Source organism: Octodon degus, unplaced genomic scaffold (genome assembly GCF_000260255.1).
Source record: "Octodon degus isolate 3935 unplaced genomic scaffold, OctDeg1.0 scaffold00020, whole genome shotgun sequence".
NCBI classification, from domain to species: Eukaryota; Metazoa; Chordata; class Mammalia; order Rodentia; family Octodontidae; genus Octodon; species Octodon degus.
Window position 1 is genome coordinate 6,055,069 of NW_004524596.1, and position 23,241 is coordinate 6,078,309.

At 36.2% G+C, this 23,241-nt stretch overlaps 1 protein-coding gene across 4 annotated transcripts in view; it reads right to left on the reverse strand.

Annotated features, from left to right (window-relative positions):
- Prkd3 (protein kinase D3) overlaps window positions 1-23,235 on the reverse strand; it is a 69,157-nt gene extending 45,922 nt beyond the window's left edge. For 2 of the 4 annotated variants that reach the window (XM_004627618.2, XM_004627617.2), the window contains exons 1-2: window positions 23,117-23,235; window positions 15,338-16,254 (exon numbers count right to left, since the gene is read on the reverse strand). In XM_004627618.2, the coding sequence (XP_004627675.1) occupies window positions 15,338-15,622 (285 nt within the window). In that variant the 5' untranslated portion in view covers window positions 15,623-16,254; window positions 23,117-23,235. Of the gene's footprint in view, window positions 1-15,337; window positions 16,255-22,704; window positions 22,899-23,116 lie in introns of those variants that run through there. The other 2 variants (XM_023711200.1, XM_023711199.1) reach the window with 2 other exon arrangements.
- Window positions 23,236-23,241: the final 6 nt, after the last annotated feature.

A 23,241-nucleotide genomic window follows, 5' to 3' on the forward strand; every position in this document is an offset into this window, starting at 1 on the left:
AATAATCATGTACTTTTTAGTTTGTCATGTCAAATACTAACATCATAAGGTCCTGGTAAAGCAATGTTAAACGCTGGCAGCTGCTATACATGCTTTGGTATTTATTAGTTTTAAAACCTCTACATGACCAATGATCTTTCCAGATTTGATGAAATTTTAAAACCACAGGCATTACTACCTTTGACCACTAATTATGTGTCAGACATTGTATTAAGGGCTTTAGATTTAATCACCATCATTTTGTTAATGGAGGTAGGTATTATGAGCCTAGCTTCAAAGAACAGAAAACCCGAGGAGCAGATGTTACGTGATTTAAAAAGCATCTATCATTAAAAAAAAAGTGAGAGAATAAAGATTTATGTACCTAGTCCATCTTAATTCCAAAATATTATACTTTGTAACTTCTTCTGTGGATTTTTTAAAAAAATGTGCTAGTAACAAAACCAATATATGTAGAATTAAACATTTGGAGTCCATGCATGAATAATAATTGTACAAGGGTCAGGCTTTTTGGCTTATTCCCTCAGTATTAAGGTACTCAAATCTGACTTGTAAGTGGCCTCCCACCTGCAGATTTGATCAGCACATTTCAACTTGAATCAATTCAGTTTATAACTGTTACCGTCTAAGTTTGGCTGATTCCAAGTACCATTAGTTCTCTGAGTTTTATCAAGCAGCCTTTTCAGTTTACAAACTTCTAGATGGCAGAGATCTTGTTTGTGTCAATTTTGCTTTATAAACTAATATAAAGACACAGGTATCTGGGGATAAAATTGAATGATAATAGTGCTTGCCAAACAAGAAACCCTGGGTTCAATCCCCTGCATCATGAAAACAAAACAAAAACAGGTGAAGAAAAATCAATAGGAATCATATGTAAGTTAAATTTTATTCATTAACTCTATCTAGCATGTGCAAGACTGGGTTGATTCTTAGTACTTTAAACAACACAAGAAAACAAAGTCTATAGATGTTGTCAAATGACCTACCGGGGGTCAAAAATCTTCCTGGTTGAGAGCCCTAAGTTTAATTTAATTTATACATTAAAATTAGGTACTGAGACTGTAATATCTGCCAATAAGATAATAAAAAGCCTAATTTACATTCTTATGGAGAATAAAGGAAAAGCTCAGTTGTGCTCTTAGGTTGTGACTATCAGAATTTCAGAACATTGTAGAACAACCTAGTTTGACAATTTTAGAAGACCACAAACTAAACAGCAGTCTAAATTAGTAGTGTTTTTTTTTTTTTTCCTCCGAATGCCTTCAAGTCATGACTGGCTGGGTTGTGTTGTGGGGATCGAACCACAGCAACCTGAGCCTGACTGCTTTGTTGAAGCAGCCACTTAAGGAACTGAGCTAAGGGGAAGGCCCCCCAGCAGTCTAAACTAGTAGGAGCAGCTTGGTTACAGCAAAGGCAGTGACACAAAAAGCAGTGTTCATTTGTTTATTTCTCTTTCTTTTCATCTGACAAAAATCGTTTCATTAATGCAAGTAATTACCACCATGGACTATTTATTTGCAGCATTGTTTTTATTATTAAGTGCAGGTAGAACGTTTACTAACAATAAGCAAACATTTATTAACAATAAGGTACTTGTGAACCTAACAGCTGACTAGGACAGCACCAATCTCAATGTACATAAATGTTGGAAGGGTTTCAAAGCGTCAAAAAAAAGGAAGCTAAATTCTGGCTTATGTTAACAACAACAACAAAAGAAACCCCACCCCACTCCACCCTTGGGATGTGTAATGAAACTGGACGAAATTCAAAGAATGACTAGTCTTGGTCATTTCCAAGTTTTTAGCAAAACTCAACTAGAAATGATTTGTTGGTTAAAGAGGTATTTTCTTACAATTAAAAAAAAAACCCTCACTGTGTTCATGTTATCCTTGCTAGAGTATAGCTATTAATTTAAGCTTCAAACCATTATTTTCTATTTGAGATTTTGTTGTATGTCCCCCATCCAGAACTATTTTTTTTCGTTTTTACTAACTGAACATGATACTTAATCTGTATTTATTTTAAAAGTAATATAAGAACTTCCCTATATGCTTGCTAGTTTTTTTGTGAAATATATTTGAAAATCATTTGACCAAATATTTAGATCACTGTTTTTCTTACCAATACTGAGCCCTTTCTAGAATGAAAAAATACTAGCCTTATATAATATTTCTAGAGGCTTACTTTTGTTTACATTATTTTCCACATTTATAATTTTGAACAATAAAACCTGCAAACTGTTATTTTCCCCAGTGTTTCCTTTTATTGATGAGTTATTGTATTGTTTAAAATTAGATAGTTAATTTCATTTCATACTCATTTGCCTTTGATCTGAGTTTTAATTTCTCTGCAATTTACCTTGGTGTCGAGGTGAAAATCTGTGTTAGTACTCCTTTGACTGCTTAAAACTCACTTTATAAACGACATTTTTAGAAGAAGAACCTCCACCATTCTTTCTTTGACATATAACTAAAATTTATCATGGCCTGATCTATTCCCATTAAAGTAGTATATAATCTCAATTACTGTGGCTCTTTTTTCTTTTCCATATTTTTCAGATTTTAAAATTAATGATCCTGCTGGGCATGGTGGCACATGCCTGTAATCCCAGCACTGAGGAGGGAGGCTGTGGCAGGAGGATCACTGTGAGTCTGAGGCCATCCGGGGCTACCAAGTGGGTTCAAGGCCAGCCTGAATTGCACAGGAAAACCCTGTCTCAAAAAGGCAATAAATGAATAAATAAAAAAATTAATGATCTTGCCAACTTTAGAAAAATGTCAGATAAATTTTAGAATAACACTTCCAGGGTAATAAGATTCTCAGTAAGATCTTTAATGGGAAAAATAGTTTTGGAAATACAAATTATGTATCAGTCTCCTTTTTCAGGAACGTAAGATAATCACTGTATTTATAAATTCTTTTTAGAAATTTCAAACTTAAAAATTTTATTTATATTTAGTTTATCAATTGGAGATGATATCAATACTTTTAATCGTTTTCCTAAAGTACACAGTTACATATTTTTGGTTAGTTTTACTGTCCCTCTTGTGATACTAAAAGATCTTATATAACCTCATTTAAGTGTTTCTAGCCCTCTACAGTTGTTCTGCAGGCTCTTTCTGTAAGTTTAATTCTTGGAAACAGTATAAGGTGGAGAAATACCTCCATTTCATTAAATTACATAACACAGGTCAGTGAGATAGCTCAGCAGACTAAGCTCCTGCTCAGGCAAGAACAGGGACTGGGGTTTGATTCCCACCAAAACATGTCACGCCACCCAAGGAACGGTGAGCAGGCCACTGAGACTGGGAGTGGTGGTGCATGCCTGTACGCCTAGTGCTGGGGAGGCTGAAAGCTGAGGAGGATCACTGCGAGTTGGAGCTGTGCAGTGAGACCCTGTACCAAACACATTAAAAAAAAAAAAAAAATTAAAAATTACGCTACTGACTGGCTCTTCCTTGGAGGAAAATTTTCTTTTTTTCTTGGGGACACTTCTGGCTGCCTCTTCTGGTTCACCTCCTGTTTCCTCCTTAGGTGAAGATTTCGTCTTCTCTTTGCAGTAGTGGGCCTGAGGAGGTTGCTGCCAGCAAGGGCAGTATCGAGAAAAAAAAAAAAAAAGCTTCAAAGAACATCCCAAGAGGATTAGAATGGACATTCCCTGGAGGCAGGAGTGGGGAGTGTCCCAAGGTGACATTTCCCATTCCATGCCCTAAATCTCAGTCAATAAAAACAAATCTACAAAAAAATAAAGAAAATTAAATTAAATTAAATTACATAACACCCTAAAGGCATAGAAATACAAAAAAGCATGCTTATTCACTTGACTGATCAGCAACAGTAATTGTTTAAATCAACTGAATTAAAAAATTACGAGATTATTATTTTTTTTGTATTTTAGGGAAGGGTCTTCAGGGTGTTTAGGGTCTCACTACTAGATTGAACTTGTAGTGATTCTCCTGTTTTACAGCCTCCCAAGTGCTGGGATTACAGACATGTGCCACCATGCTCAGTCTCATTTGCCGTCTCAGTGCGCCCCAGGGGTGGGGCTGGCACGGCAGGCCTGCGGATAGAACTCCTGGCCCCTGCACCTGCTTTCAGGCGCTTTAATCAGCTAAACTATTTGGCCGGCCTTAAAATTATGAGATTTTGAAGTCACATAAAAGCAATCACCATTAATATAAAACGTATCATACCTTGAGGAATATAATATTCTAAAAGTCACAAGATTTCACATGCAGCTCAAAAGATTAAGTAAATCATATAACTGATATACCATTAACCTCTAATTTTCTACACACACAAGAACATTGGTAAAGCTAATAGACAACTGTGAATAATTTACTCATACAGATCAAGAGAAATCAATTGTCTTCAAGACTGCAAGAAATAAATTCTGACATACATGTCTACTCCATAAAGCACAAAACCAAAAGTTAACAAAAACAAATGGTAGCAGCATTCAGTCATTTCTAGATCACCAATGACTAAGGTATATTCATTTTTTTTTTTTTTTTTAACTAAGGTATTTTCAATCGGAAAGGCTCTCATAGCACAGTGGTTTATTTTTTTCTTTAAGTTTGGAAACCACTAAGCTGAGGCTAATAAGTAATACTCTAATAATTTAATAAGTAATATTATTGATAAACTAACATTTATTGTATAATTACTATGTGTTAAGTGCTGGACTGTTTTAGAAACAAATAATTATATATCCATAGAGAAGTTCTCTCTCTGTCTCTGCCCCTAAAAACCCCAGAAGGGATGAATGCTAGTTTTAATTTCATTTTTTTTTAACTTTTTTTTTTTTAATTTTTTATTTATGTGTGTGTGTGTGTGTGTGTGTGTGTGTGTGTGTGTGTGTGGCCAGCTCAGCCCACCAGGGGGCGGGGCTGGCTGGCATGTGGTGCTGGGGGATTGAACCGCGGTGCTTTGCTAAGCTTGTTCTAAGTAGGTGCTTTAGACCACTGAGCCATCTCACCAGCCCCTTAATTTCATTTTTCAGGTAAGAAACTAAGGTTACATGATCTAAGTAAGTGGTAGAGCCAAACCCCAGCTTGACTGATAATTCACATTTTTAACTGTAATATATTGTTTCTTATGGATTTTTTTATACATCCATAAATATTTGCTGAAAACTTACTATGGCCATATCTGGTTCCAGTTTTACAATACATGCAATCACGTGAAGAGACAATTACAATATGCACAATGAATGTTAAAATATAATGGTGTAGATATAGCGTGTGTTCAGAAAAAGATTTGCTCCAAGTCTAAGTAGAGGCTAAAATGGAGAGTATTCAAAGCAGAGGAATAATGAGCACAAACAGTTAATGAGACGTCATTTATTATGTTTGCAGCTAAGGAAAGTAATCTAGACCACAGATATGCCTTGGGAATCATCAGTATATTTTATGAGTAATCTTTCAATAACACCTTATATTAGCAATCATTATTTCCTTTACCTGCAATATAATTGTTTGTCCAGCTACCTTGAGGGGAACAAGAGAGGCAGACATCACCATAAAGTTCATGAATAACTAAATGTGGCTCACATAAAATTTACAACACTTCTAGAAAGTAAAAATCACAAAATCTATTCATTTAACCATGAAAAAGAATCTGTAAGTGCACAGAGGGGTTTCTACTTTTATACTGACTACAGAGGATGTAAAACTTACTGTGTTTTATCCATGGCTGAGATTTATTTCCTCAGGTGGTATATCATAGTTGATAATAGCAAAAGCAAGAAGTACAGTTTAAAACATGTTTTCATAATTCCTCAATGAGCAATAACTGTCTGAATCATTTTAGGATTTTATACCTTTTTTCATGGCATCTCAAGATCTAATTTATATCACAGTAACCTGACATTTATTCATCTTTTCTAGAACATAAGCATTACAGGCTGGAAATGTGTCTCTCATCTTAGGAGCCTCCACAGCATTTAGCAAAGTGATTCAACAAAACATGTGCACTTTAAATATTTGTTCAACTGAAGCAAAGCCATAGCAGGTAAACACAACTAGGAAAGGGATGGTTTTATCCTATTATTTAGTGCTCTACATACTGGCAGTTACAAAAGGGAAGTTAGTAGCATTTATTTTGTATCTAAAATCAGCTATCATATTAACTTATAACCAGAGAGGAACCTCACTAAATTTTCAAATTATAAGATTAAAATGGACATTTTCAATATGTGTAAAATGAGATGGCAAGTTCATATAATGAAACATACAATTTTATGTATTTGAAAAGCCAATCTTCAGATTATTATTTATTTGATCCTTAAGTTTGTCAAATTCTATTAGACTAAAGGTTCTGAACTCTGGCTAAATTAAGGTTTAGGGCTACCAGATAGCTCAGCGGATTAAAGCACCTGCTTAGGCAGACGCAGGGACTGGGGTTTAATCCCATGTGCCCTGCTGGCCCTGGCCTTGCCCAAGGCATGTTGAGATGGTGATTGAGACGGCATGGTGGTGCACGCCTATAATCCCAGCACTTGGGAAGTGAAAAACAGGAGGATCACTGAGTTCCATCTGTGTAGTGAGATCCTATAGACCCTATACTAAATACATAAAAAATAAAAATAAAAATCAATTAAGCAAGTTTTATTGTAGCATGAGTTACAGAGCTAGTAACCATGAGTATAACATTAATAAATCAGTGTATACAAAATAAGGTATCTTTAAACAGAAATACACAAAAAAATGTGTTTCTTGGACTGACAAAGGCCTGCAGGAATCTAACTTTGTATTTCAACTAGGAACAATGGTTTAGTATTTGCTAATTCAGTGTTTGCAGTGACTTTAGAACATTACTACTATGACTATGATAATAGCACTGATAATAGAAAAAAATAGAAATATAATGTAATGTATACAAATGTACTATACATAAGGTGGTTATGATATTGTCTGAAGATACTCTAGGATGTTAAAGATACAGCGTACATAAACTAGAGTAGGGGTTTTCAAGCATTCTCTGTAAAATGCCAGAACTAATATTTTAGGGTTGATGGGTCATCTACAAAATGCTACTATTGTAAAATAAAAGTAGTCATAGACAATATGTAATGAGCATGCTATGTTCTCACAACTTATCAAAACATATAGGGGAACACATTTGGCCAATGAATATAGGCTGCTGACCCTTGTACAAAGCAATTGCTAAAAGAAATTTCAGAGACTATATAATAAAGAACTGCAGTGGTGATAAAAGGAATTATGTCACAAATGGAAGAAAAGCCCCCAAGAAAAAAAGGGACAAATTCTAAGCAAATAGCAAATTTTGACACAGTTATACATATGCTCCTCCTTACAATGAGATTGTGGGTGCAGGTTAATGGTACAGTGCACGCTTAACATGTGGCAAAGCCCTAATAGTTCAATCTACAAGATGAAAGAATGGAAAAAAAAAGAACAGAAACAGGAAATGAAGACATGAAAAAAGGAAGGATGGAAGGAAGGAACGAAGGAAGGAAGAAGTATGTCGAAAGATGTCTGTACTGCCATGTTCACTGCAGCGCTATTCACAACAGCCAAGTTATGGAGTCAAACTAAGTCAATGAATGAAAGGTTAATGTAAATACAGTATGCATATATGCACATGGGAGTACTATTCAGGCTTACAAATGGAAGAGATACTGTCATTTGCAACAAGATGAGTAAAACTGGAGAACATTATGCTAAGTAAAATAAGTCACTTACATGTATAATCTAAAGCAAGTGAATTACAAGAAGCAGAGAGTAAACTGGTGGATGGTTAGTTACCTGATGCCAAGGGGTGGAGGAAATGGGGAAGACGACAGTCAAAGTTTCATTAGACAAGAGGACTAAGTTTGATTTTTTTAAGCCTACTGAAAAATGTGACAACTGCACACAGATACAGCTAACAGCTGAGTATTGTATATTTCACAATTGCTTTTTTAAATGTTCTCATCTGAAGGGTTGGATACATAAACCTGATATTATCATTCCATATTGTATTGTAAATCATAACGTCACTTTGTACTGCATAAGTATATATAATGTCAGTATACAGTAAACAAAAAAGATGTGAAGCACTTTTACACTCAATAATAAGATAATTTGTAAACTTCCTCAGAGAAAACATAAATGGCAGGCCCATGCAAACATGTATTATTATTATTATCACTATTTTTATGTATTTGGTACAAGGTCTCACTACACAGCCTCCCCAGTGCTGGGACTACAGGCATGCACCACCACGCTGGGTCTCGGTGCTGACTCAGTGTGCCTGGGGACAGGGCAGGTGATGCATGTGGTGTCAGGGATCAAACTCGTTCTCTACACTTGCCTAAGCAGGCACTTAAGTCTGCTGAGCTATCTCACTGGCCCCAAACATGTATTATTAATCATTAAGGAAATACAAATCAAAATCAGAAAGAGGTATTACTACACACCAACCAGAGAGGGTAAATTAGAGACTGATAAAACAAAGGGTTAGCAAGGTTGTGGAGCTGATAAGGAAAAGGTACATCTATTTCAGAAAAGTTTCTCAATATCATATGAATATGTGTCTATCATATAACCCAACCTAATTATAGTAAGTACTCATGAGAAATGCAAACATTTTTAAATAGATTTCTAAGGGAATGCTGACAGAACCTTTATGCACAACAGACCAACTTAGAAACAACTCTGTTGGTCAAGTAATAAATGAAGAAATTGTGGTAAGTCCATAAAATGGGCTAGTTCAGCATTAAAAAGGAACCGCTGAAACATAAATAAATGAATAAATTCCAATAAAAGATTGTGCTAAGTGAAAGAAAAGACAGAAGACCACATAGCTTCTTTGGGAAGCAGGGCACTCCAATGCCTGTTCCTGTGTACAGCAAAACACAGAACTATAAGAGGTCACCTATATGAAAATTTAGAAATGAAATTATATTGGAAGTATGCAGAGTAGCAGTTGCTCAGGGCCAAGAGTGAAGGGAAGAGTCCGACAGCAAAAGTATAAGAGATTTAAAGTGTAAAGGAAATACTTTATAATCTGTATCATCAGTGATGACACAACTATATATTACTGTATACAATTATTAAAACTCATCAGACTAATGAACTTAAACTGTATGATTTTATAATAGGTAAACTACATGATGTCAAATATGAATTTTAAAATATAAAGAACTTATAAAACTAGAACTTAAGGGAGAAAAAACAAAACATATATACATGACTTACTGTGTAAAGAACCAGAAAATAAATCAACAAAAAAATCTAATCTTACCCAATAAAATAATTTATAAATCTATTAACCATTCATAATAGCCATTCATTTTAGATCACCGAGATGTTTTAAAAATAAATACTACTTTTGCATATATACATGCATAAATATATGTTAGTGTGTATACTTTCACAACATACAATATAACAGAATCTGCACTATTCTGTTTTTTCATCATCTATACATAGTAGCGATCTTCACATTCACCCGAAAAAGTCTTTTTTGAGGGGCAGGAGGCTGGGGCAGGGATAGCTACGAAATACTTCAAATAATCCCACAATTTCTACCATGGATCAACAAAATGGTATTTTAATAAATCTTACACATTTACAAACTAAATTTTCTGATCTGAGATCACACATTCTATCTCTCATGTCTGAGGTTAATTATTACTAATATTTTGGTAACTCTGGGAAAGCTAAAGTGTAGAACAAACATGTAATCTACATCTAGCATCATTATAATTAAATTTATAATTCAGGTAGTCATGCTCCCCTAATTGAAAAGTAAGGTGGGCCTTTGGCTTTTCATTGTTAATGGTCTCTTCTCAGATCCTCTACACTGAAAGATCTTTTCATCATCTTTTAACCTTTTTTGTTAACAAAAGAGCTGGGATGCCAGGTCTTCTTTTGGGGAGGGGGTTCTTTCTTGAATAATGAGTATACTGTAAAAGTCAAGTACAGCAAAAGGATCCCAGGGTATATCCCTGTGCAAAATCTTAAGTGAACACTCTTTGAACTGTCCTAAACATTTTCAGAATACAGGAACTCTTATCTTATTAAAGCTTGATAAAAATAAATACCATTATTTCCACCAGGAAAACCTTTCTTTTCTTTCTAGATTTTCTGTGTTGGTTACCGGCATTACCATTCTTCAACAACACAAACTGGCCATCTTTCACCCTTGCTCTTCTTTTATATTCATACCCAATACAATGTCACATATTACCTAAGTTATGCTTTCATTCTCCAAATGTTTCAATTCAAGCCATCGTTATAGTGATCTTCCTACTTCACCTCATATTCAGCTTCCATATTTAACTTTACAAAACTGAAATGATCATCTTACTTTGCTATACCAAAAACATTAATCGTATCTCAAGTATGAAATTTTTCATTGACACATGATAGGGAACAGTGTAAAAATCTTTGAGCTGGTTGACCTGTGTTTAAAACTGGACTTAAGGGGTCAGGGAGATGGCTCAGTAGAATAAGCGCTTCCCTGGCAAGCTCAAGGGTCTGAGTTCAATCCCTGGTTCCACCAAAAAAATAAATAAATAAATAAATAAATAAATAAAAATAAAATAAAATTGGACTTAAATGTTTTTAAAATTAATTAATTAGTTAATTAGATACAGGGTTTTGCTATACAGTTCAGACTCATAGTGATCCTCCTGTCTCAAACTCCCCAGCACTGGGAATGCAGGCATGTACCACCACACCTGGTTATGGGGCTCGAATGGTATTCTTGAGCTGGCATGGCATGTGATACCAGGGATTGAACTCGGGTCCTTGTGCTTGCCAGGCAAGCTTAGAGCAGTGAGCCCCAGCCCTAAAATCAGACTTTTAGCAAGTAACTTAAATGTCCTTAAAATTCCAATTCCCTCTTTTCACTGAATAGAGACCATACACACCCTTCTAATTCAGTATGGTCTATGGCAAAAGGAGCATCAACACGACCAGCTAACATGTTAGAAATGCGTATCTTCAACAAACCTATTGATTCAAAGTATAGAATTCCCAGGCGATTAAAGTTTGAGATTTATCACAGACTGTTGCATGAATTAAACTAAATGTTATAAAGCTCCTGACAGAGCACGTAGTCAATAAATGTTACCAGTTATCCTATTTTCTTCTCCCCTTTCCAAATCTTTGCTTATCCTGATCCTTGTGCTTTCTCAACTCCCACATTATTGAAATCTTGCTCATGCTTAAGTATAAGATTTAATGTTATTGTCTGTGTGAAGCCTTCTACATTCTTCATCAATCTGAGAAACTTTTTAATTTCACTTGCTAATGTTCATGTTTTATGCTGGTGAACCTGTTTCCCTTGCTATATTATAGGGTTTTAAAAGCAGCGTCACTGTATGATTAACGTATTTTTTAAAACCTAGCTAGTGCTGTATTTTTTTTATTTTTATTTATTTTATTTTTTTTTTATTTTTCAACAAATAATACACTGCATATATTCTTCTTAGTGGTTAATTGGTGTACAAGATGCGAACCTGTGATCCTATTTACAAACTCCATTAGAACAAATCACTCTATTCATTAACAGAATGTAACTATATATCTATCCCAACCACTTTGAATACACAGATACAAAATGGACATTCATCTGTAGCCCCTGTTTTTGTTAAGATCCATCTATTGAATATTATAGGTGTGTAAACTCAGCAAAATATTCTAAAAGAGTCCAGTAGCCCATAATAGCATTGGGTCTTCTGTTTAACTGGTAGAACTGTATTTTTAAAAAATATTTGTTTATTTATACAGGGACTCTAACTCAGGACCTTGCTCTTGCCAGGTGCTGTGTCACTGAGCTCTTATCTCTTGCTCCCTACCAGTGCTGTTGTGTTTTGAAGATTCTCGGTAATTAAGATTACTAAGAAAGCAATAAAAAGAGCAGGCAAATCCATGAAATCAAACCATCAAATAATACGTAAAAACGTTAGGTACCTTCTAGAGTTTTAAATGCCAATTCTTATGAAGAACTACTTAATTTAGTTTGTTATAGCAGGGATCAGTACACACAGTAGTTAGCCTCATAAGAACTATATTCTGTGGTTACTGAGTATACTGTATGCTTAACTGGAAGGCACTTCACAAATATGCAACGCTTGATAACAGAAAAACAGTATGGTTAGTTGGAACACAACTTGAAACTTGAACTATGAATTCTTACTGTTGAATACTTTGGAAAATTATTTAATTTCTTCATGCTTCAGTTTTCTTACATGAATGTACTTGCCTCAGTGATGCTGTAAAGAATGAATAAAGTATGTATATAGTGATGAGAACAGAATCAACTATACAATAACCACTCAATATACAATAGCTATTACTATTCATGTAAACTATCTTCATTATTTTAAAAATTTGCAGCACTTACTGATGGGGGGAATCATCATCTCTATTAACTTGAAAGATATGACTCCCCCTTCACATGACATCTTTGAGAGATTCACAATAATTTCCAAATACCACTGTCATGGTTTATGTTTAGTTGTTCCCCCATGCCTCATGCAGCCATGGGACGGCTTCTGGAGTTTGTGATTGATTATTGTGGGAGTAGTGCTGCACCACCCAGGGCAAGTAATCTGCATTACAATGTGAGGAGGGGAGGCTTGCAAGTTGCCTGAGCTACTGCACCTCCCTTTGCTCTTGCTCTTTGCCACCCATGGAAAGCTGCTCTGTGCCATGTACCACTCTGCCTTGGAGCCAGCTGAGTATGGCTTGAAACCTCCACTGTGAGCTAAACAAACCTTTCCTTCCTTAGTTTTGGGTGTTGGGTATTTTGTCTCAGTATCGAGAGAAGAGCAAATGAGACAACCACTCAACCAATTATTTCAGAGTCCTGGGAGTTAGTCTGGAATCATACAAGTATAGGTAAGGAAAACAGATAAATGACTCAACAAGCTAAGATGAGAGAGAATGTAAAAAGAAAAGAACATCTGACATCGTTTTTTCATCTCCCAGATGAGTTACAATTCATGAAGGCATTCTGTAAAACCCCAGAATCAAAGCTGTCCCCTTAAGATTTCTTTCCAGTTAGAACGCAAAAAGATCATCTACCTCTTGAAATTCCTTTTTCATTTTCTTGCTTTTAGCAGCGAGGGATCAAATTCAGATTAAATTTGATTTGGAGTTTCACACTGAGAATTATATAGTAGAAATCATCAGAACTCAGTGATTTGACAGATCTGCAAACTGTGATTCAGAAAATTAAAAATCACTTAGCTAAAGTCACCCACTAACTAATATAGCTAATTCTACAATCCTGTAGAGGGCTAAATCAGTATATGGCTATGTAAGAAATAAATGAATCAGTTGAAGTAAATGAGTAGGTAAAGTTCATTAGCTCAATACAGCCATTATACAATATATAACATTTTAAAACATGTTGTACATGTAAATACAATGTTCTTGTTAATTAAAAAACAGAAGTAAACCAGACATGCTGGCACATGCCTGTAATCTCTGCACGTGGGAGGATAAGGCAGAAGGATTGCCATGAGTTCACGGCCACCCTGGACTACATAAATGAGTTCAAAGCCAGCCTATACTACATAGCAAGACCCTATCTCAAAACACCACCACCACCCAACAAAACAAACAAAAAAAGAATAATTTAAAATACCAAACACTGAAAATAAAAGATTCATCAAAATATTGGTTAAGAGTTTCTAAGACTTCAAATAAAAAGGCCTAACATTTAAGTCACATATTATATTTAAGTTTAAATATTACCTTTAAAAAGTTACAACCTATTTGCAAAAGTGTGAAAAACCTCTGTATGTGTAATGAAAGGGAAACTAAAACCAAAGATACTAAAAGATGGCTCTATGAACCTACTAAAGTATTTTTTATTTTAGGTAACATTAGGATAAGTCACTGTTAATACACAACTGGCTGTATGTCATTTTCTAACTATATAGTTCCAACTATTCAACATTTTTGTATTCATAATTATTTTTAAATCAGAAGATAATGACAAACAATAAGGGACAAGGAACTAGAAATACTAAGAATCTAAACTTAACTGTATTAATCTAAGACAATTTTTTACAAGCAGAAAATGTACAAATTTACTTAAAGCAAATCTGAAACATGGTTGGCCCATTAAAAATAAAATAACCAACTCACATAACCCATATATAGTTCATAGTAAATAAAAAAACCTACTACTTCACCCACCAAGATTAAAGACATTTAACTTAAATTATTTAAAAACTGGCATGATGCAGGGTAGAAGATGAACTGATAGGAAACAAAATAAAACCACTTTGAATTTTCAAATACTGTGTCATACTTTCAAAACTGATTTACCCATTTTTTTTTTTTAAAAGAGAGTGTGCTCCTATATTAATACGTTTTTTAAAAATATCTTTTGGGCCAGTGAGACAGCTTAGCGGACTAAAGCACCTGCTTAGGCAAGCACAGGGACCAACGTTTGATCCCTGGCACCACATACCGCACCAGCCATGCCCCCAGAGAGTGTGGGCATGGTGGTATACACCTGTAATCCCAGTGCTGGGGAGACTGAAAACAGGAGAAACACTACAAGTCTAGGTTGCATAGTGAGACTCTGTAACAACCAAATACATTTAAAAAAAAAAAGAAACCAAAAACCTACTTATTTATTTATTACAGGGTCTCACTACACAGCTCACACTCGTAGTGATCCTCCTGTCTTAGCCTCGCCAGCACTGGGATTACAGGCGCGCGCCACCACGCCCAATTGGCTTCAGTGGCCCACACAGCATGCAGGCATGCATGTGGTATTGGGGATTGAACATGGGTCCTTGGGCTTGTCAGGCAGGTGATTAGACTACTGAGCTATCTCCTCCAGCCCATTAACATGGTATTTTAAGTAGATTCTTGAACCTCTCTAAAACTAATCAGAACCTAAAATCAAAGGAAATCTAAAAGAAAAGGCAAAGCACAGACCACTTATAAGCACAAGGTGTAGAGTTGGGCTACTGCTGTGTGCCAAATTTTTGGAAAGGTACCTTTTCAGTGTCTTAGGTCCTTCTATCTCCTGACTTTTCTCCAAAAACAATTTAAGATTTTTTATTCCCCCTGGATTTTATAGATCTTCTGTTTTTAAGAGACAAATAGTGGTATTTTAATGCTGGGATAAGTGATACTTTCAATGTAGAATATGCTATAGGTTCCAATTAAGATTCTGAAATTTCAGATTTTTGGTTCATACACTATTGAAATGCTTCCAAACATGCTCATAATCAGGATATGAATTACTGATGGATCCATATGTTATCTCATTTTTAACATGAATAATTTATAGAGTAGCATTAGAAACTATTAATTAGAAAAGCCACTGATATAAATAGCTTGCACAGTACCTTTTGATAAACAATGGAGCACACAAGATCCTTGACAGCAGATAAAGACAGTTCCTGGGCTTCAATGGTAACACTCTCCCGTGTGAGGCCAATCTGCAGCAGAAATGAAACTGTATGCACAGAGCCTCTGGAGTTGGTGAGAGATGGTGCGCTGAAGCTGCCATTAGAGAGTCGGGCAGAGAATCCTGTCTTAGGACTTGAACACGGAGAAGTTGGAAGCACAGCAGGAATTGTTCCAGGTAATACAGACTTCTGGGCTGATGGAGGGGAATTATTTGCAGACATCTGCCTTTCTTTAATCTTTAAAAATAGTTGTCAATTCTTTTTAAATGGTTATACAGAGGTTTTCAAAGTAAGAACAGCACAAAAATGACTATTTTTGGATTTAGATGAAAGTTTCTTTATATCCTCTATTAAGCCACTCATGCCAACGATAACAAATTCTGTCACTGTGGTTTGAATGAACAAAAGGCCCTACTTCTCTTAATGAGTTCCATCAAAGAGTCCTGTCTTTAGGGCCAAAACCAGGGATTTCTGAAGGATTTCACATCACTTGAGTATCTTCAGGAGCATTGTTTATGTACTATAATCTTCACCTACTTTCTTTTATGCTTGTTCTTGTCTCTCTCTTTTCATTTCAGAAAACAATGTTGTTTTTCTCTCAAGATGAAATCTTCCTGGATAAAAAACAGTATTGGGATTAATCTATTCAATATTTACCCTTTGGTTAATGATTTGATGGACTATCTTAATATCCACTACTTAAATGAGCTTCTTAAATGTCCTCATTTTCACTTGGGGGGTGGTTTGAAGTTTTTCTATGATGAGATAAAAAGCTTTTACAAATAGTACAAGCATATTTCATTTGATAAAAGGGTCCATCAAGAAAGGTTGATGCTCTGTGAAATGCTGTCAGCCTAGAAGGAATTTTCAGAAAGGTTTTAAATATACTTTATGTCCACTTGACAATTTAAAAATATAAGCCTCCCTATAGCTACATGGTATCTTTTGGTTATAATCACATTTCACTAATACATCCTAATAGGTAGCCATTTTTAATCAACCATTTTTTATGACATGTAATTTCATACAGAGCCTCCTGCTTGGAAAAATATTCCTAGTATTACTTAGTCACTTGTAAAACTTTAAGAAAAAAATTTAAGTTAATGAGGAGCAAACATTTGTATTCCACATCATGCAACTGAATTATGACAAAAATAGAAAACATAATGGACAAAAAAGTAAAACTAACATAATCACAGGTATAAAATATGTACTATCCAGCCATATAAAATATGTATAATTTCCTAATACAGACACACTCTTTTTAAAGTATATACTGAAAATCTTATTCTACCAAAATATGACTCCTGACTTGCTTTACTGAAAAATCCTTTGAGACAGCTAAGGACACAGGTTTAGACTGTTGGTTATGTAGCCAACAAAGAAATATGAAAGTAGACCTATTTATAATAGAATTTGAGAGAAAGTGACCTCATCATAAGGATCTCAGTAGGAAAGAGGCCACTATTGATAATAAAAGCACAGTTCAAAAAGAAAAAAGTGTGTAGGTATGACCCTACATGGCTAAGTAAAATGACCTTCAAGAGCCCGATCCTTTTAAATGTTATCTGCGTACCCATAAAGAATGCCAAGGACAAAAAAGTGAAACATCTTGTGTGACTTCTCTCTGCAAAGAAATTAATGTGGCTAAATTAAGACAAATATGAAGAGCAAAAAATAAAAATATGGTGGTATTAAAAATAAGAAAAGGTAGGAAAAACTTGTTTAAAGATAAAAGCATTTAAAGTTACTTTCAACTAAATTACTGCTATTTCATCTTACATTACACAGCACTTGGCAGTTTTATAAATATTTCACATTATGTATCTCTTGATACTTGTTTGTGAGTTGACAGGGAAATACTACCATTTTTGCAGATGAACACACTACACTACAGGCAGTAATGCAACTTATCACCTGGCTATGAAATGGTGGAGTTGGAATCATAACTCAGGTTTCACACTGCTGCCCAGCACTGTCTCCACAATAACATACCAGTTCTCTAAGAGAATAGGAACTGAAAATCACTGCTCAGAAAGGATGTTGCTAAGGTTGAGAGATCACACAGACACAAAATTGCTCAACTTCTATTTGCTTATCTTCTCTAAAAGGTTTTAAACAAAGTTGCAGAAAAGCACTGAGAACTGAAACCTGCTTCAGAATATGAGAGACTGAAATGGTTATATGTATTCAAGTCTCTGGGCCCACACACACTCATTTCCAAAGTTATGGCACTGAGCAAGTGTTTCACTAAGCTGAATCCAAAAATGTTGGAGAAAAAACTCAGAATGAGAGCAGTGATCACAACTTGTAGTTAGGCAGGGTTTCTTCAAGTACGGAGGCTGGGGAAGTGGGTGATTAAATTTTAGAAATTAGATATTTAAGTTAGTAAATCCTCAGGACAAATTTAAGAATAGGTTATGAAGCAAATAATTTGTGAATGACTAGAGAAATATAATGAGCACTAAATGTCAACCTGAATTCAAATCAAAGAAGTAATGTCAATTCCACTACACTTCCAACTTGGAAAAGAGTAACTGTTAGGCTTCTTAAATAAAACATAACAGTTTACACCACTGAGCTCTTATTACCTGACAGACAATGTTCTATGAATTTTGTACTATCTCATTTAATCCTCACAACAACCCATTTTATAGTTTAGAAAACAGAAGTTCAGAGCTTAAAGGACTTACCCAAAGCCACTAATTATCAAAGCCACAGAGTGTATGTTTGTACATATATGCATAAGTGTTTGGAAGCAGGGGCAGGTGTTTTCTGACAGAAACTGTATTTGGGATGGTTTTCCACTATCTGTAAATGTGTGGCTCAAATCAATTGGAAGTTAGTACAGTTGGGAAGCCGGCAATTTAAATACATCTTTAGAGGCAGACATTGGAATTCTGCACCTTACCTTTTTAAAAAAAATTGTGTACGAGGTAATAAGAACACAAATGATATGCTTATAAAAGTCTTCGGGCTGAAGAAACCCAAGAGAAATAAACTAAAATTAAAGTGAAACCTGACAAGGATAAACATAAGCCTTTGCATTTAGTTTCATCAAATTCAACGTACAACAAACAAATGAGGAAACACTGACTTGGAAGCTACTCATGAGGAGTTATGAACCCAAGAGCTTAACATAAGCTGTAAACATTATAGTTGACTAAAAGAATCAGTGTAAGGGCCAGCGAGATAGCTCAGTGGACTATGCACCTGCTTAGGCAAGTGCAGGGGCTGGGGATCAATCCCTGGCACCATGTGCTAGGCCAGCCCCACTCCAGGGCACAATGAGCCAGCGACTGAGTCTGGGCGTTGTGGCGCATGCCTGTAATCTCAGCCCTGGCAAAGCTGAAAACAGGAGGGCCACTACAAGTCCGAGCTGCTTAGTGAGACCCTGCACGTACATACACAAAAAATAAAATAAAATAAAAATAATAAATAAAGAATCAGTGCAAATCTAAACCCTCTAGGCACTTAGAACCCATCAGTATAGATCTATATATTTATTATTAGTTGACTTACATCCATATTATGTTTATTTCTATGGTCTATATTTTTGGAGCTATAGATTTTTAGAATGGGGCATGGGGACAAATATAAAGATGAAAAAAGTGTATGATAAATAATTGTATATGCTTAATAAAATCAAATGAGTAGGTGATCTTCAAGTATCTGAAACCAGAAGAACTGGTTTTATTCAACATTACTGCAGAAAAGAGAAGCTGAGGCGATAGCAGTACCTAGACACATCACCAATATGGAGCTTTTGCATGTAAAGTCCCCATCTAGAACACTACTTAGTAATACTGTAACTGTTCAAACTGTTCAATAAGTTTTAGCTATTTTTGAAGGAATTAAAGGAACTAACAAGCCTCCCCTTCATGCTAAACTCTGCAAGTGAGATATGATCCTTCATTAAATCCTTGCACTACTCCCAAGAGATTCAGCTTTGTTTTACAGAAATGGAACCAGATTTTTTCTTGCCTACAGCAATATAGCTAATAAGTGATGGAACCAACTTAAAGTGTTCCCACCTCCAAACCCATTGTTTTTTCTACTACTGCTTTTCACGCAGAACAACCTAACAACTGCACAGGCTATCACTTTAGAGAATGAGCTTTGTAACTTATCTAACTTGAGTAGTGGTAAAAATCTGAAATGTCATAATAAAGTAGTAAAATACGTTTGAGTAATTCTGTATGAAAAGTCTTCAAAGTATATTGTTATGTTAAAGAGCAATAATTTGTTATGACATGTCTGCCAATGAAGTACATATTGTCAATTAATATTAATCAAATAACAGTAATTGTCTAATAATACAGTTGACTACTTGCCAGAACTAGTGATAACTTCTTAATAAGCTATATATAATTTTGTAGAAGTGATTTTTTTAATACCTCAAATATTATTTTGGGGAGCTATTATGTATCCCATTCAAATGTGCTTGCAGATCTGTCATCATTGAAACTGAAATTATACTGAAAGAATAACAAAGTCTCTTAAACCCAGTTTGCCCATTTATTGCACAGAAGGTGACACTTAGATGGGGGTTTCTGGTATTATAAACAGATCTACCTCTTCTCAGGCACTTCCCCTCACCTCATCACTTTAATTCCTACCTTAACAAAATCTTTCATGAGAACCTCTAACAACAGCACTTTCATTCAACGAATAATTAGTAGCATTTATTAATCAGATTTCTATGAAAGACCCTCGAGTTATGCTGCAGTGATCAAAACAGACATGGGCCCTGCTCTTTCTGTAACTCATAGACATTGAGCTAACCTTTGTATAAAGAGTGAGGTAATTACAAACTATGAGAAGTGATATGACAGAGTATACTAACAGGACTTAACGTCATCTGAGCTCTCAAGGAATTCTTTTAAAGAAACAATATTTATGCTGGGATCTTTGGTAGTCGAAGAAAAAATAGAGAGGGAAGAAGATTCTAGGAAGACAAATCATAGTTATTAAATACTTCAAAAGAGAACTATTATTTAGTGTAAACAGCATTCTTTTTGCACTTGATAAAGGTTAAAGTGAAGATGTAAAATGCTCTTCTACTTAGCATTATACCTGCCATGATTCCATCAAAGAGTTGTCTAAGTTCAATTCAGTTTTATGTACTAATAGTACTAATGAGGAGGAGGGCTGTATCTTCCATCCCCACACTGCTATGTTAATATATTCTTTAAGCATATAAAGAAGTGTGGGCCTTTTTCACTGCAACACTAACCAGTGCACTTAGGTCCACATCCATGTTCTACTTTTGCTTAAAAATCCTAATGTTACTTTTATATCATCTACTGCATAAAAACTTGAATATATTTTAAAAATTGTGTTTGGTAGCAATACTTACAACTTATTTTTTGTTTTTAAAAAAGCATGCCTATTACTTGAGATTAATACTCTCCCTCTTAAGAACTCAGAATCAAATAAATTGCTCTGAAATTCTATTCATCAGGGACAGTGACATTTGAATCTTAGTTCTACTGCCAGGCAGAGTACTGACAAGGAACATAATGTGTGCTTTCTGCTCAGGCACTGAAAAGCATACCCAATAATTAGATTATAGACTGCCAGTCTGGCAATGCAATACAAATCTATGTTGAGCTTGACACAGGTTCATCTTTGCATCAGTAGTATTTGAAATCTGATTGGCTAACAGCCAATGGGTAATTTCTCACATACTGCCACAATAAACTAACCATGCCAGTGGAGAAACCATTTTTCTATGTTAAAATTAAAACTAAAATATCCCCTAAGTACTTTACCTCATTTTTTTTTTCTAAAACCACTGCTCCAAATGGCATCCATATAAAACAAGTTCAATTTGAGTTACATAACTGGAGACTCAAAGTATGATCAGCACAGGAAACTGTGATTATTAAATGAAATTAAAAATTCATGCTAGCAAATAAATTCTCCTACATATTAAGCACTGAGCTTTGTACAAGTTTTTACTTTTAATAGTGAGCAATTTAATTCCACGATGGATAATATTTTCATCAACTTAAAAAATGAAAACAAAACGTCCCCTAAGAAATGTGCCTCTAAGTGACTATATACTTCTCCATTTTTTTCCTATTCAAGGTGTTCCCATTCTTAAACAATTTTAAGAACTCAATATCTGAAAGCTTATTATTTTTTGTACAGTGTTTGAACTAAAAACCACACAGAGAAAGAAATGTGTTTTATTTTTTTTTTTATTTTTTTTTATTTTTGGTGGAACTGAGGATTGAACTCAAACCCTTGCACTTGCCAGGCCAGTGCTTATTCAAGAAATGTGTTTTAAAGAGATCATCTGATAAAACCAAGAACTTATAAAATGTGTATAAGAAAAAGACATTATCAGGTATGCTTTAAAAATTGGATTCAGGATTTACAGCAGGTAACAATCTTGAACCTAAGTGATTATGGCATGTGAAATGCTTTATGACTGGCATGCCACACAGGAATGGAGGCTCAGGTCCACCACACCTACTGTGTATTAAGAAGCAAAACCCACCACAATGGTTCTGAAGACAGGTTTTAAATACTACTTGCAACTTTTTCTTTTTGCCTGAACTGTCATACTTGATCTCACCCAGATTCTAACAGGTAAGGGTTAAGAGAAAAATGGCGTAGATCTCACAGGAAGAACTTTATGGAAACTTGCAACAAATCCATAGGTACTGCCTGCCCTCACTGCACTAAAAACTTAATCTCAAATAAGCAAAATCAAAATCGCTAAAACGTACTAAATACAAAGTAAAAGCACTTGAGCAATAGTAACATTTTCTACGGTACAGATAGGGGCATTTAAAAGTTTTTGTTTCGTTTGTGGCTACACAGCCTATAAAGGCCACCTCCTATAAAGTAGTAGTCCAGGGTGTACTTATCTTTCCTAATCAAAGATGACACTGATAGTCTTACTTCCTGTGGGGACGGGTGTGGTTGAGGAGACAGTTACGTCCCTGCTTTCAATCAGTGTGTGGAGAAGTATGCCGCTCGCCCGGCACTTGATTAACATTCGCGCTTGCAGCCCGCAAGGCCTATGCTCCTGGTTGCAAAGACTTGAAGTAAGTCTGCCTGTATCCAACAGGCAGAGCTGCAGTGCGTGGTTAATTTTTTGCTCAAAGAAACAGTCGCACTCCTCAGCGTTCCATCTTTTAAACCAAACCAAAAGAAAAACAAAACAAAACAAAACAAAAAAACTCGCCAGGGCGAGAACCCAGAGCTACCCTGCAACTTGTAGAACTCAAGCGGTCAGGAAACGGGTGGAGGGGGGGTCTGACGTTCTCCAAGCACCGCGATCTACTCACCCCTTTCCGACCGGTACAAAGCAAAGAGAAAACCAACAAGCGCATCCCAAATTCCGCACTGTCCGCCGTCGGGAATTAAAAGATGAATCTGGGGGACCCGGGGACTGAGAGAGTCCTCGAGGGGCCGGGCGCCGTGGGCGCCCGCGGAGCGCGAATCCAAGTTGGCCTCCGCACGGACGCCGGAACTTGGCGCCCCGCTCCCTCGGCCGCCCGCCGCCCCAACTTCCCGCCTGGCCGCGGCCGCCGCCCAGCCCCGCGCGCCCCAGTCCCGCTGTCCTCGTAGTCGTCGCCGCCGCGGTCGCCGCGTGCGGGTGGCCGGGTGGGGGAGGGGCCGGCGAGCCGCGAGAACAAAGGGGCGGCGGCGGCGCGAACTTTTCCGGCTCTGCCCTGCGCCCCCCAGGCGACTACTTACAGAGTCGGGCTCCGCCAGTCCGAGGCTCGGAGCCCGCTGGCGTCTCGTCGCGGACGGGGCGCGGACGAGGCTTCACGCGCGGCGCAGGACCCCGCCCGCCGCCGCCGCTGTCGACGCCGCCGCCG